Source organism: Panthera uncia, chromosome E1, assembly GCF_023721935.1.
Source record: "Panthera uncia isolate 11264 chromosome E1, Puncia_PCG_1.0, whole genome shotgun sequence".
Lineage (NCBI taxonomy): Eukaryota > Metazoa > Chordata > Mammalia > Carnivora > Felidae > Panthera > Panthera uncia.
The window spans coordinates 57,830,617-57,846,396 of NC_064814.1; the positions used below are offsets into that span (position 1 = coordinate 57,830,617).

A 15,780-nucleotide genomic window follows, 5' to 3' on the forward strand; every position below is an offset into this window, starting at 1 on the left:
CCCCCGCCCCGCCGCCCCCCCCCCCCCCCCCCCCCCCCCCCCCCGTAAACACTGCCTCCAGCATGGCGTTCACCGGCCCGTCTTACGGCCTCGCCGCTTCACCGGGCCTCCCTGGAGCTCGGCGAGATTGGGCCCCAGGCCCCGAGAAAGGATTTCCTCGTCTTGAGGGAAGCAACGGACTCGGGCGTCTCACAGCACCGGAGGCCGAAGCAGCCTGGGCGCCACTTACTTGCCATTGCGAGGTCTTTCCAACACGATGCTCGCGCCCGGGTCTTTGCGCGTGGGGCTCTTTGTGGTCCCGACTGGAGGAGGAGAGAGAGGCCTTTCACCTACCGCCGGGAGCGTCTGCTCTAGAAGAGAGGCACACAGCGGCCGCAGATAAACACCAGCCCACGGGCCCTAGAGCCGCCCCAGTGGCCGGCCCGTGAGGACGCCGCTCGCACCTCTCCCAGCCTGGCGGCCGGCAGCGCAAACACGCTTGTTTTCAAGGAAAAGGTGAATTTAAAGGCACGACGAGGAATCAGTTTTAAGAAACCACGGGCTCCTGGGGCGCCTGGCTGGCTCAGTCAGTCAAACGTCCGACTCTTGATTTCAGCTCAGATCGTGATCTCAAGGTTCTTGAGTTCGAGCCCTGGGTGGGGCTCTGTGCTGTCAGCTCAGAGGCTGCTTGGGATTCTCCCTCTCCCTCTCTCTGCCCCTCCCCACCCCCTCTCAAAATAAGTAAACGTTAAAAGGAAAGAAAAGAAAGGAAACGACGAGCTCTTCTGGAAGCATCCGTGACCTCTGAGGACACTCCGGGAAACGGTGGGTGCCAGGCTCTGTGGGCACTGATTAGGTCCGGCCACCTGTTCGAGGAGTCTGAAGGGGTTGGGGTCGTTTTTTAACCTTTTAAGGGGTTCATTATGGAGGAAGGAAAAAAGCAGTTACATCTCAACCCTGACTCGTCCCCGGGATGAGTTTTTCGCTGGCAGAAACCTGCACGACGACGGTGAGCGTGCGAGCCCAACTGCACTGCGGGCTTGGCGGCTCCCGTGAGCGGTGGGTTATTTATAAACTCAAACGAATCAAATGCACTTCGGGCACAGAAGAGAACGTGTCCTCAGGCAAGGAGCGTCCGTGAGTCCAACCACTTCCCCCGATCCACACGAACGTGCCTGCGATTCCCACATCAGTCGGTTTCTGTAAACATAGGACTAAAAACGGTTTTCAATTTTTCACACACCGAAGAGAGAAGATACGGGAGTAGACACCGCACTCAGCAAAAGCCAGCTCTAAATTTGGTTTTGTGGTGCAACCGAGCAGAGCGCCAGACTGACCAGAAACAGGATTCTCACTGGGATGCAAGCATCCAGACCCTGATCTCGGCTCTCAGGTCCCACAGAGCGCACTGGAAGCCATGCGGTCATCAACGTGACTGGTGATTTAAAGTGTCCCCGAGAAAGGAACACGGAGCCCTTGATAAGCCGGGCTTCTGCACGAGGCAGTCCCGCTTCTGGGCCAGGGGCCCAACCACGGGGCGACCCCTGCCCCTCCTGTGCCTCTTCTGCTCCCACACGGCGGACTCGCTAGTAAGCGGTGGCTGGGAGGTCCCCCTGCGAGGCCCGCGCCAGGCGTGCGTGGCAGGACGCACAGGGAGGAGGATAAACTCTGGCCCCAGGAATCCGCGGCTTAGCCGGAAGAGGAGATAGGCTCGCAGGTGAGGGAGCACGGGTGGGGTCGCATGACCCCCACTTCCCGAGCGTCCCCTGTCCCCTGCCCTGTGACGGTGACGGGGGTTTGGAGGGCAGACACTGCCACAAGCAGAGAGCCGAGCCTGGACAGTCACAGACAATGCAAAAGGACCAAGTCAGCACCATGTTTGGACAGCTTGTCTTTCTGCCAAAACTCGACACGCCACTTGCTCGGTCCAGGCTGACGCCCCCGGGCTCCCGTTTCGGAAGCTGCAGGGACTCGGCTCGGCGGCGAGCCTCCCACCCCGACACACGGCGTTCACTGCCCGTGCGACAGCGCTTCCCCGCATCCAAGAGGGGGACAGCCACTGCTACCAAACGTGCGTAAGTATAATTCTCAGAGGTGAACAGAAGAGCGGACGCCTTCCCAGCGACCGGCACGAGAACCCTCTGCACATGTCACAGGCACTTTTCTTCAGGGCAGGTCGCCGACCTGCGACCGGCACGAGAACAAAGGGACCTTCCCCTCTGCACACGTCACAGGCACTTTTCTTCAGGGCAGATCGCAACCCTACACACGCGAGCTAAAACCGCACAGCTTCTAGAAGGAAACGAGGCTCTCTTCTCAACTTGGGAACAGGCAAAGATTTCCTAGATCAGACACGGAAAATCTATACAAAAAAAACCGATGTTACACTTTTCAAAATTAAAGATATTTGCCTATAAAGAAATACATTTGAGAAAATACATAGGTGAGCAAAACACAGAAAACGTCTGCAAACGTCTGTGGAGACTCGTGGCTGCCGGGGAAGGGGAAGCAAGACAAAACAATTTTTAAATGCACAAAACATCTGGACACCTCACGAAAGAAGATATGCCAGTAGGTAATATCAACAAGAATCACTATTCGTCAAGGACCCGTGAAATTAAAGCCACAATGGGACATCGGCATGCGTCCATTAAAGCGGCCACGATTAAAGACCGCAAACGTGCAACACAGGACAGCGCCTCAGGGAAAGACTCGGCAGTTTTTTACAAAGTTAAACACATACCCAGCCCCATCACCTGGCAAGTCCGCTCATGTGTTTATCCAAGAGAAGTAAAAACTTACGTGAGCACAAACTTTCCATAAATATACTCACAGTACACGGGATCCCCCGTGGACAAGAGCACACGAGAGCATGTCCACAGGGGACCGTCGTGGACAAGAGTGTGCACACACACGGGACCCCCGCCCCACCCCTCCCGTGGACAAGAGCACACACACACACACACAGCATCCCCTGTTTGTGAAAATTCTAGAATTGACAACCTAGCCTGCAGTGCAAACAACACATTGGGTCCCGGGGTGGGGGTGCCGACTGGAGAGGAGCACGGGGACCCTTCCAAGGTGACACGGTGGCCCGAATTTTGACAGGAGTTTGGGTAACAAGGGCATATCCATTTGTCAAAACCCATCCAATGACACAACTAAGATCTGTGCTTTTTATTACACGTAAATTTTATCTCAAAAGGAAAAAAGGCTGTAAAGACACATGAAATCCTAGCTGCTGAGACACACGTTGCAACATTCAGGACCGTGCCTGCCGGTGCCCGGAACTTTCTCTGGAACGTGCATCCAAAAACGGGACGGACGGACGGACGAAGAGCAGACACACCATAAAACGAATGGAGGCTAGAAGGTGGCAGGTATGCGCGTGTCCACTGCCAAGGCTTTTCAACTTTCCTGCATGTTTGAAATTGTTCAGAACACAACGTGGGGGGGACACTCACCACTCTTCCCTTCCTGCGTCCACAAACGGGGATCAGCATATACAATTGCATTGTATCTTCGGCGAACCATCTCCTGGTATTTCTTCAAAAAAAAAAAAAAAAGTTTAAGTTACGAGAAAAGATTAGTTTCATTACAAAGCAGGTGTCGTGGTTCAGCAGGCCCCACTGATACAGACACGGCCAGAAATGGGGATGTGCCTGGCCAGGAAGCGAGTCAAGTTCCCGAGGCAAAGTCTAAAAGGAAACGAAGCGGTTAACCTGACGGACGGAGACCAGCACCGTCCGCGAGAACTCACTGGCAAGAGGGAGGCGTTCTGCCTGCCGCTAACTCCTGAGCCCCCAAAAGCCGGGCCGTGTGCGTCAGCAGTCTTCCCTGACGTGCAGTTAGGTCCACGCGAGTCTACAGACGGCCACGCTGGACACGGCAGGTCCCCACGTTACCCCCGAGAAGGGAAGTCGGTTCCCTGATCACTAAGTCTCTACTTAGGGGCAAATCCAGGATGCAGGCAGGAGGCAATGCTGCTGTGGGGGTCCCGAGCCCCCGGGAGACTGTACCGGCCGCGGCCACACCACTCCCAGCCTCGCTGTGGGTCAGCGCCCTGCTCTGGACCGTCCAGGGCCTGGGCTGGCTGATGTCTGGGGCTAAAACCCCAAGAGAAAAGAGTCCCAAAGCGGAGCCCCAGATGCTAAGCAGGGAAGGATGGTGTGATGTGTGAGGAGACCACGCTCGGGGCCGGAGGAGTCGAGGGGCGCAGGCTCCGGTCCCTGTGGTTCTCCAGCTGTCCGTCGGGGGCACCGCACGTTACTTCCCGAGTTCTGTGTCGGGAGGGCACTGACACTTCAACCCCATCGTGTCGAAATCACCTGGCCCCGGGCCCTACGCTTGGCTGCAGGTGAGCTGGGGGCGGCCCCTGACCTCACCTCCATCTCCTCCATGCGCAGCATCATGGTGTCCAGAAACGGGCTGTCCCTGCCGCCTGCCCCGGGGGCCCGGGCTTGCGACGCCAAGACGTCACAGCGGAGCGCGGTGCCTTCCAGACAGTCGCCCTGCTGGCGGAGGCGGCCGGGGCCCCCGTCCGCGGCCACAGCCTACGAAGCAAAGGAGGGGCGGAGGGGCGATGAGAACCAGGGGGCCGCGGGGAAGCAGCCCCGCAGCGCGTCCACGCCGCCGCCACCCCCCCGCCCCTCCCCTCCCCTCCCCTCCCCTCCCCTCCCCTCCCGTGGCCACGCGCCCGAAGCCGTCGCGTCCACACAGTCTCCACCACCGCCATTCAGACGGCCGCACTGGCCAATCACCGTGCTCGCCGTCGACGACGAGGCTCGGGGTCGCCGCCCCTGCCGGTCGGGAAACAAACGCCTTCCCTGCGCTACACCCAGACACGGCCGGTGTCTCGCGTGTCCTGTCCCGGAACACGGACCTACACGGATCTATTCCCTTCTGGTTCAACGCTCGCGTGACAGGTTCGCGACAGGCTCGCGACACCACGAGGGTCCTCATCCTGCGCCACGAGCCCGTGAGAGCTTGCCCGGCGCCTCCCGCCCTGCGTGCGCGCCCTTGACTCTCACGTGCGGCTGGAACATAGAAGGTCGGCCGGAAGCGACAGCGTCGGGCCCTGGACGGGACACTTCCGGGGCTGCGGACCCCGGCTCGACCCGCAGGACGCGCCTGCTCCGTGGTCGAGCCCCCTACGCCTCCCTCTCACCCTCGTCCGCCCTGCGGAAACGCGCGTCCGGCCTCAGAGCTAGCAGGGTGGGGCGCGCACGTGTGCCCGGGGACGTGCGGGGAACAGTTCCCGCCAGGGAATCTGAAAACCTTCCAACAGATCACAGGGGGAAATGTATCAACGGCCAATAAAGACAGAAGGAAATGCCCAACCTTAAAATTATGTACAATCAGGTGAGTAATCAATACAATAAAATTACAAAAACTCTAGAGAAAACGAACCCAGGAACTCAGGTCTCCTTAATGGAGACGCATTTGCACACGTAGCCCTTTTCCTCTGTAAGGACCGTGAATCAAGGATACCGTGTGTGGGGCACCCGGGTGGCTCGTCAGACTCTTGATTTGAGTTCAGGTCTTGATCTCACGGTTCGTGACTTTGAGCCTCGCGTCGGGCTCCGTGTCTCCCTCTTTGTCTCTCCCCCTTCCCTGCTCATGCCGTCTCTCTCAAAAATAAATATCAAAACAAAAATTAAGAAAAAGAAAAAAGAATACCGCGTGCCCTTAAAAATGATAAGGACGCTGACTGTGCCCTGATGTGGAGGCATCGCCCCAAGGTGAAGAAGCCAGGTACAGAACAGCATGCGGTACTCGTTAGCTGGGTGGTCTAACCTCTTACACTTCTGCCGAAGTGTGTGAATCTTTAGGCAAGTGCATTTCAACTTCTGATTGGGAAACAAAAAACAAAGAACAACTTGTGATTTCTGGAAAGACCCACTCCAGGCGCTCAGCGGGTGACCAGAGCGGCAGCAGACGGACGCACTACGCCAGCACCTCCGCGAGCTCTTTCCTGGCGTCGGAGGTGGTCGCGTCCACCAGGAAACCCATTGGGGTTGTATTTCACTGGCGGGGTGCCACCGGTGAAGGTCTTCTCCGCTCTAGGATGGGCCTTCTGACGGTTCGTGTCGCGGGCCCCACGGGTTCTCTACGACTTAACACGGAAAACAAGACTTCCTACAGTGTCGTGCCAGCTTCGATGAGGTTTCCTGCTCACTCTGCCCCGTCATTTACACACACAGACTCCCGGGTGCCGCGTGGGGCGGTCTGCGTGGCGCCGACGTCTAACCCCGAGCACAATTACCCCGCGTGGCTCTAACGGCCACGTCGCACCCACAGAGCAATTCTCAAGCGCCAGGCCGGCCCGCTTGCCACGCGCGGACTCGCCGACAGCGCGGGGGGGTCACTCGGGACACCTCCCGGGTCAGGCGTTCTGCCGGGAAGGGAGCGGCACGTGGAGGCCACACTGCACGAGGCACGGCCGGTGGGCGCGAGCTAAACGCAGGCCTTCCTCTTCCGCTCGGCGCAGCCTCACCTCACACGCGCCTCCGTCACCAAACGCCGGGGCGGTAAAACGACGGTTGTGAAGATCGGGCAGCGGCGGCGCGGCAGGGAGGCCCCCGCCCGGCCCCCAGAGCACACCTGCCGTGCCCTCATCGGCCCCGAGCACGCGCGGCGGGAGCCGCCGGCCGGCGCCCAGGCCCACACAGACTCGGCGGACCGGCCGGCGGCGCCCACCTGACGGCCCGAGCCCAGGCAGGGCAGGAACGGTCCCACGAACGCGGGACACAAGTCCCCCGGAGGACCGCGCGACCGCAAGACGTGCTTCTGTCTGTTCGGGCGGTACCGCCTTCTCCCCGGCCGGCTCTTCCCCGAGCTAGGCCAGACCCCGGTCGTTATCAGGCGCTCGACACACGCTCGCCTGACAGCGCGCGCCGGGCCCTCCACGCAGAGACCGCGCCACGCCCGAGCAGAGCTGGGCTGGATGGGAGGGCAAGAGGCGGCCAGCGCCCGGCCGTGGCGTGTCCTCCGGGAGAGGACGGAGCCACGGACAGAACCCCGTGGCTGCAGAGGTTGCCGTGAGCACCAGGGGGCCTGACGAGTCAGAGGAAAACCGACGTCCTGAGTAGGATCTGCCAGTGCGGTGACATCCCCACCGTGGCCACACCGGTGCGCGCACCTCGTCCGTAGGCCGGGCTGTCGCCGTGTCTGCTGGCGGCCGGTCCTTCGGAACCTCCGCTTCCAGAGAAGAGTTGACTCTCTGTTAAAACAGACAGGCACGTTTGTGATCACACAAGTCTGCGGCCCGTGTCCGTACAGATGAACTGCGACAGGAACCTCTGCGTGGACCTGCTCGTCGGCTTCGGCTACATCAGGCTCCCCGGCAATTCCAGGCACGTGTCCTCATGAAAATAAACACCACGTGTGGATCCTGGTTTTCTGGCCCTTTTCTTCCCTCAACTTTGGGAACGCGTCTCCGCTCCAGTCTCCCCAGCGATGAAACGGGGAGACGGGACGACAGGGTCACTAAGAGCACTCCCAGTCCTGCACCCCGGAGACTTCCAGGGCTCCCAGCCCCGCACCCCGGAGATTTCCGGGGACACAATAACGATTACACATTTCTTAAACCAGAGGCACAGAACTCCGGGGCCTGTTCAGGGACCCAGAACGTCATTCGTTCTGTGTAAGATCACGACAGTGTCCGTGGGCTCGTCTGTTCACACGGACGGCACCGTTTCCACGGCCGGCAGATCTGAAGGGCCACCTCCTCCTCAGGAGAGGGCAGCGTGTGCACAGACGCGGTCCCAACATCCCCTCCCTCGGGAACCAGCCAATCGTTCCAAAGCACTGAGGCGAGAGTGCCCAGGACTTCTGCGGAAGCAGGTAACCGAACACCGGAGTCACCAACAGATCTATCTGATTAGGGATGCAAATTGTCGCCCAAACTCGTTCCCCAAACTAGAAGCTCCCCTTTCTCAAAGGTGGGACTTTGTCTGTCTTCCCCTGGTCTGTCCCTCACAGACACCAAAGACCCATCAGTGGCGGCAGTGGATTGCACACTCCCGCACGGGCCTGCACGTCTGCGCGGCACCGCGGCCCCCAGCCGCCTCCGAAGCGACCCCCCGTTATTCCGGCACTTCCAAGCACGAGGAAACGAGACGCGCCGGGTTACCTGGGCCTTGACCAGGAGAGGCTTCAGACGCTCCAGAACCGCCTTCTCCACCTTGTCTGCTAACTGGGCAGCAGAGTCACTGGGTCGAGACAAAATCAAAAATTAAAATCAAAAGCAGAAGATACCCTATTTTGTGCATTTACGTACTACCCCGGGTGGAGGAAATGAAACGATTATAAAACCAAAGTGCTTCTCCGATCGTGAAGGCCACGCAAAGTCCCCGGGCGCCTCTGTAAAATGCAGACCCGCAGTCGGCCGGCGGTGTGAGGCCCGAGACTGCGTTTCCAACAAGCCCCCAGGTGGCGCGACGCGGCTGGTCCTGGACCCGCCCTGAGGACACTTCTTCACCTCTGAAGACGTACGTTGGGTTCTCGGTACGTTTTAAAAAATAACGGCTGCCTTTAAACAACCGAAGAGGACAGAACATGGAAGAAATCAAGCTAATCCTGCTCGGTCTCCAAACCCCACAATCGTGGAGTCAGACCTAAGCCCCCAGAGACAAGGAGAAGATGGAAAACAGGACAGGAGTGATGAGGAACCGAGCTGAGCCGAGAGAGCCGAGAGCACGCAAACCCCCGTGCGCCCCGCTGACCACACGGGTGCAGGGCCGGCAGGACAGGCACGGGGGGCCTGCGGGGCCGCGAGGCGAGTCCAGGATGGCGGAGAGGCAGGACCCGGGGGCCCTTCCCTGCCCGGTTCTGCCTCGGGACGTCTGGGGGCCCCTCCTCTGCACGAGCAGCCGCCAAACAGGGTGTAGGGCAGATGCCCTCCCGGAGAGAGGGGGCCCCGCAGGCCGGCTGGGCGCTCCGGGGACACCAGGTCTCGCCCTCCGGCGTCTTCTCTGCACGCGCTCCTCTCTGACCTGCCCTCAGGAAAGGCCCGAAGACCGACGTGAGGGTCCCTGGCGAGCAGTCTGCCGACGCGCCTCATGGAGTAGAGCTCGGCCGGGACGGCACCACAAGGGCAGGTCTCCGCGAGGAAACCGGCACACTGGGCGGCGCCTCGTCTCACACGGGAACTCGGTCCGGATGGACGGCGGACGGGAAAACACGGCTCAGGCCGCAGAGCAGTTGGAAGAAGACGCAGACGAACGTCTCGGGGCCCTGGCGTTGCAGGGGACCCCCGAGACCAGACACAGAACGAGCTTACGTGAAAAAAGAAAGTGGGAGATTGGTCTTATCGAACCTTGACACTTCTTCCTCAACAAGGTACCGCTAGGAAGCACACTCGCCACCGAGCCCCAGCTGCCTGACTCGCCCCGACCTTGCCCCTGACCTCCTGGGACACAGGCCCGGACCCGCCGTCTTACACCAGCAGCTCTAACCCTGGTCTGCGCTCGCCTCTCGGATCTCAGGACCGCACAGCGTCCGTCAGGGATACGTCCGTAGGGACAGACGTCCGGGTGGAGGCGATGAAAGGTGAACAGGGGTCGGGACGGCATTCGCTCTGGGGAGGAGGGGGTGGCCGGGGAGGGCGCGTGGGGACAGTCCGTGATGGCCTGTTCCTGGCTGGAGCCGCTGTCCACGCACATTTACCACGTGTGACCGCCCGAGGGACAAGCGGGCACGGTGGGCTGCGATCTGGCCATCTGGCCGGGAGATGGTGGGTAGGAGTCCTAACGCCCCGCCCCGTCGGAGACAGTCCCATCACAGAGGCTGCGTAGGGACGTACGGCCGCGGGGCCCGAGAGCGTCAGCAGGAGAATGAGCCCCTTCCAACCCTAAGGCCCCATGACTTCACTACCGGCGGGGCCTCTTTCGAGCGGGAGGGACGAGCATCCGTCCTGATGGGTGGCAGGATGCACCGTCCCAAGAGAACCCCGCTCGTCTGACCTCGGGGCGAAGTGCCGTCTGTCACGGCAGCAGAGTACCAATCTCCTCTACAAACCTCAAGAGCCCGCTCGGGCGACTTGTCTGCGCAGGGTGGACCCCGAACACCGTGTCTGTGCACTCAGCCGCGTGAGCTGGACACGCGCGTCAACCTCCTCCCGCCGAGAGCGGGGTCCCCTGGGACAGAGACGCAGGCCGGCCCCTCAGGCGGCTCCCCTAAACTGCCACCTTTGCTCAGTATCAAACTCCACACGAGAGAGATACTTCCGAGCAAAAACACCGCGTAAGGACACGCGGGCAGGCCCACGCGGTCCGGGGCGCAGGCACGCAGACCGGCCAGGGCAGGCGCGAACGCCACCCGTTCCTGCGGTCTGGGGTTCAGTCCCGCCCGCGGTCGTCCCACTAGAGCCCACGTGGAGCCGAGCGAGCCCAGCGGACGGGGCGGAAGGCCACCCGACGGTCCCGGGCCCGGGGGGCTTCTCAGGAGCAGACAGCCCGTCGGCACATCCACACGGGAAGCGTGAGCACCCCAACGGCCGCGGGAGGGGGCGGGCCGGACCGTGGCTTTCCGCACCGGAGGCAGGCTCACCTCTGCCTGTGCGCGCCGTCCGCGCCCGCGGCTTTCACCTCCTCCAGCTCCTTCAGTGTTTTGTGAGCTTCAGCGTCGAGCCAGGCGAGTCTGGAGAACGGCAAACAGTGAGACCCACCCGCCCGGACCTGCAGGCCGCCATCGCCACGGACAGGCACCCTGCAGGTGACACCGCCACCTGCAGAGGGCCCCCCGCCCGGTGCTCTGCGCAGCAACACTAACACGCGGAGGCCCTCCGGTCCGTGGGGACGCCCCGGACCGCCCACAGCTATCCTCAAGAAACTGAGCCCTCGCCGTGCTTAGGATTTCCTGTCCGACCACCAAGTGACCCTGCTGCTGTGTCTTCCAGTTCAGAGAGGCCCCCCCCCACCGCCCTCTGGAGGGCACGGTCATAGCCGAGTCACATGAAACCAGAAAGGCAGAACAGACCCCGAACAGATTCGGGGGACGGGGGGCGGAAGGGCTTCAAACCTGCCAGTCAGGGTACGTGAACAGCATCCAAGTGCTTAATGGCCCACTTTCATTTTTGCTTTCCCATAACACAGGAGCGATCTCGGCCACGCAAACAGCCCTGTTGTCACTGAGCCCCTCCAGAATGTTCTCACCTCACCCCCCACTCAAGTCCATCCCAGGGTCCACGAAGCCCAGGCCTCTGCAGCAGGGAGTGGCCGGCCCCCTCCAGCCCTTACCCTCCCGTTCTGCCTCAGACCACAGACATGCCCATCCATGACTGTACATCATGGGGCTGGGATCGTTTTGCCCCGTTTCTAGAAGTGTTCACAGAGTGCACCGCTGTACCACAGACAGAACAGGAACTGGTGGACCACTGATACACACACAATGTTTGAGTGAACGAAAGAAGAAGGATTGAGGGGCGCCTGGGGGGCTCAGTCGGTTGAGCGTCCGACCTCGGCTCAGGTCACGATCTCACGTCTGTGAGCCTGCTTCGGATTCCGTGTCTCTCTCTCTGCCTCTCCCCCCGCCCACAGTCTCTCTCTCAAAATAAAGAGGTGAAAAAAAATTATTAAAAGAAAATAAGGGGTGAAAGGGAGGCTCGCTGTCTACCCTGTACACTTGGACAGGAAAGTCGGGGGTTACGCGTTCTATAACCGGCTTTGCGCGTGTGCACACACACACACACACACACACGAAAGAAGAGTTCACTCCAAGATTTGGAAAACAGCGGCACAAACCTCATGGCTTCGTGCGCAACAGCACCTGTCAACGCACTGGCCTCCTGAGCCTCTTCCTGCTGGACAGACCGCTCTCTGGCGGCGTCTCTGGGGCCGGGCCTCACCTTCAGCCAGGCGGCACTACAAAACACGGAGAGTCACGCCCTGGGGACCCCTCCCGGGACAGCCAGCCCCGAGGACACGGATGCAAGCGGGGGCCGGGGCTGGAGGAGGAGGGAGCCGCCCCGGGATCCAGGCTCAGTGCCCACGGAGACGCTTTCCTCCGCCCCCCACACGCCACCGCGTGTCGAGTGGAAGAGAGCTAGGGGTTAGCGTCAACAAAGCCCCACTAGAACCCAGATTTAACGTGACCCAATTACTTTCCACGGTGCAGAGCGGCCCTCTCCCGCGGGCCCGACCCAGCACCGTGACCCACGCCTTCCCCGCGCTCCGCACACACCCAGGTCTCTCTGGTCTGCGGCATAGACTTCCACCGACTGACATTTTTTTGAGCTTCCACGTGAGTTCGCGGCTTTGTGCCAGGACACACACAAAAGTACGGAACTTCGAGCAGAGGGATAAACGCAGCAAAGCCCGCGGTGACATCAGGACGCCTGACTTGAGACCCCGCTCTACTACAGAAGGCGCCGGACCCTCTCCGCGCTGCCGCGTCAACTTGAAAACGAGGCCGCGCGGGCACGTGTGTCATTCACACGACACCGCGGGAGTCTCCAGGTGGGCCCATCCGCCAGGCTTTTCCCCGTCACCTGCCGGCCTCCGGAAGGGTGGGCCCTCCTCCCCACATCCCTGCTCCACCACGCTTCCAGCAACTTCCGTCCCACGGAAAACAGACGCCGCTCTGTCCCGATCGATAGTCTCCCTCGGAGACTACTTCCACCTGACCGGACCCCGCTGCCCGGGAGGGCCCGCCTCCCCCCCCAGCCCTGCGATGGCGCCTCGTCCCTGCGTGCAGTGGATGAGGGGACGGCGGTAACGTCCACATTACCCTCACGTCCCCTGCAGTCGGTGAGATCCGTACGGTTTTGTAAGTCAGAATCTGGTCTTAGAGTTAGAATTATTTCTAAACATTCACTCATTCAGCAAAGATTTAGTGAAAGCCCCCCAAGGACCGTGAGGGGTCAGGCCCCGCGCCAGCTCTGGGAGGCATACGGCTCCTGGCCTCAGGTCACTGAATCCACCGCGTGGAGACAGGTGGGGGCGCGCCTGCGACCCCCACACGGGACCACACGCCCACGGCGGGTCGGGGCGGCCCGCTCACCCACAGCCACGGAGGAGAGAGGAACCGTCACCCTCTAGACCCAAAGCGCTCGCGTGTTTCTCACCCAGCTAAGCTTTCCTTCCTCACGGGAACCACGGCGGCCGCTCCACCAGCTGTACGTGCTAGGTCACCCTTGACCCGAGGAGGGAGAGCGCGATCACGTACCATTTGGGGGACGCTGGCGGGGACGTGGGGTTTGGAGGCACCCAGGGGGCCCTGAGGTCCCTCACTGGCTGCTGGCTCCTTTTCAGCCTGGATGACACGGTCGTGCGCTGCAGTCTGCTTTTGCCGCGGCCTCGGGGCGGCTGACGGTCCTCAGCTCTGGGGGGTCCCTGTAGGAGAGAAACATGAACCCTGAAGCCAAACGCGTATCAAAGAGGCTCGATTTAACCTCTGGCTTACGGGAGCTTCGGGCGTCCCCCCGCTGCACCAGACCCCTGACTGGAACGCGCTGTGGCAAATTTGGGGGCGGGTGCACGTCACACTGAACCCCCCAGGTGGGGGCGGGGGTTTACCGGTGGAGCCCCTGGATTTGCCACCTTTTAATATGTGTGTGTGTGTGTGTAACATACACGTATGCGTGCATGTGTGTGCGTGTACAGATGGAGTCCCTGGATTTGCCCCCTTTGTGTGTGCGTGCATGTATGTATAACGTATGTGTGTGTACATGCGTGTTGCACATGTGCATAATACGCATTGTGTGTGTGCGTGTACATGTGTGTGTGTCAGTCTAATATACACGCACGTATACGTATGCCGTCTAATAAACATACGTATCATGTGTGTATAACGTACACGTGTGTATTACGTGTGCGTGATATACACGTGAGTCGTGTGTGTGCGTATGTGTACAATATACACGTATGTATATGTATGTATATGTGAGTGCGTATATATATTTATGTTTACGTTTTTCTCTAGTTAAGCAAACACAAAGAAGAGATAATCTGCACGGTATTCTCGGTGAAGACCCTTAACCTCTGAGTCTTAGGTGTCTCATCCATAAAATGGGAGCTGCTTTCCCGTGTTTCCAGGAGGCTGGACGGGCCGCTGTAGAAGCAGCAGAAGGCGCTCTCCAGGCAAAAGCGCCGGCTGCCCTCGGGCAGGCTGGGTCCTGACCTCCCAGCGACTGCCCTCCCCCCCCCCCCCCCCCCCCTCGCCCCGGGACTGTGTGGAAAGGAGCGAGACCTGACCCAAGCCAGGATCTATCAGTCACCGTGCCTGGGGCCACCTGACCACACGCAGGGCAGGGTGGCTGTGGAAGCCCGCGCTCGCCCATCCGGTGGCAGGGACTACATGAGGGGTGGCTAGGTGGGAAGGCGGTCTTCCGGCTGGTTCGGCCACACTGCAAACAGAAGCTTAAAATGTAACGTAGCCTCAAGCCAGCTGGCTCCCAAAGACCTGCTGGAAAGCACTGACCCTTGGACGCCTTTTCCTACCGAGTGGTTAGTATTTATCGATATTTATCTTCAGCAGGAACCAAATCTCAAGCCCCTCCAATTTCACACTTCCAAAGCAGAAGCAGAAAAAACTGAATTTTAAAGTAGCCTGCCCAGTCAAGACCTCGGAATCAAATTCGTTCTGACCTCTCCAAACCAGGACGAGAGAGAACGTCTGGTGGTCACAGCAACATTAAAAACTGTTATCTTTTAAAAAAAAAAAAAATAAGGAAACACTATTGGGAGCCGAGCAAAGTCAGCTCAGCCGGGACGGTGGGCTCAGGGGCTCGGGCGGCACCGCCGACCAGCCCGTGACCGTGGCCACGCAGCCGAGGGAGGGAGCGTCCCTACCTGCGGCGGCCCCACCGGTGCCTCCTTCTTCCTGGGCGGTATGCTCCCCGCCCCGGGCCTCCAGGCCGCTGCTCCCGCTCTCGCCACGGCCACGGGCTCTGCCGTGAGGCTCGCGCTGTGGTCCGGAGCAGGAGGGGCTCCTTCCGGACGGATGTCCGCGCCCCTCACACCAAGCCCGTTCCCGTTCGCGGACCGCTGGGTCGCTGCAGGTGCTGCCCCAGGCTGACACTTATCTGCACGGACAATTCAGAAGGACAAACGGACGTGCTACTCAAGTTGATGACAAGCGAGCGTCCCCTCAGACGAACTCCAGACCTCCGGCCCGGAAACACAGAGGCGTTTTCCTGCCAAGATCACTCCTCGCCCTTGACTCCCCCGCGGACCCACACAGGGAGACACCGAGGCTCACCTCCCACGTGCGCTCCTTCCTGTGACTATAATAATGCCAGCTCCTGACAGACCCCTTCTTTGTCCTCGATCACCCCACCTGGCTACCAAACGTGGTTTTGCTAAAATGTAAATATTTAACTGTCACCTCTCAAAACTTTCACTGGCTCCTAATTTGACACAGAATCAAGTCTGAACTCCACATGACATTCAACTTGTGAGGAGAAAAGAACTAAAACCGTCTACATTGAGGGCGCCTGGGAGGGTCGGTTGGTTAAGCATCCAACTCTCGATTTTGGCTCAGGTCATGACCTCACAGTTTGGGAGTTCGAGCCCCAGGCTGTCAGCGCAGAGCCTCCTTGGGAATTCTCTCTTTCCCTCTCTCTCTGCCCCTCCCCTGCTCACTCTCTTTTTCTAAATACATACATACATACATACATACATACATAAATCATACGTACATACATACGTACATTAAGTTTCACTTAAATTTAAAAAGAGGGGAGGGCACCTGGCTGGCTCAGTCGGTGGAGCATGCGACTCTTGATCTCAGGGTCTTGAGTTCAAGCCCCACGTTGGTAGTGGAACTTACTTAAAATTAAAAAATTTACGGGGCGACTGG

The 15,780-nt window shown here is 59.9% G+C and overlaps 1 protein-coding gene across 6 annotated transcripts in view; it reads right to left on the reverse strand.

Annotated features, from left to right (window-relative positions):
- Positions 1-15,780, reverse strand: part of KIAA0753 (KIAA0753 ortholog) — a 35,801-nt gene that overhangs the window by 6,078 nt on the left and 13,943 nt on the right. For 4 of the 6 annotated variants that reach the window (XM_049637209.1, XM_049637208.1, XM_049637206.1 and 1 more), the window contains 9 exons: positions 14,772-15,004; positions 13,147-13,313; positions 11,724-11,843; positions 10,531-10,620; positions 8,114-8,192; positions 7,121-7,201; positions 4,365-4,532; positions 3,444-3,525; positions 230-350 (listed from right to left, as the gene is read on the reverse strand). In XM_049637209.1, the coding sequence (XP_049493166.1) occupies positions 230-350; positions 3,444-3,525; positions 4,365-4,532; positions 7,121-7,201; positions 8,114-8,192; positions 10,531-10,620; positions 11,724-11,843; positions 13,147-13,313; positions 14,772-15,004 (1,141 nt within the window). Of the gene's footprint in view, positions 1-229; positions 351-3,443; positions 3,526-4,364; positions 4,533-7,120; positions 7,202-8,113; positions 8,193-10,530; positions 10,621-11,723; positions 11,844-13,146; positions 13,314-14,771; positions 15,005-15,780 lie in introns of those variants that run through there. The other 2 variants (XM_049637210.1, XM_049637211.1) reach the window with 2 other exon arrangements.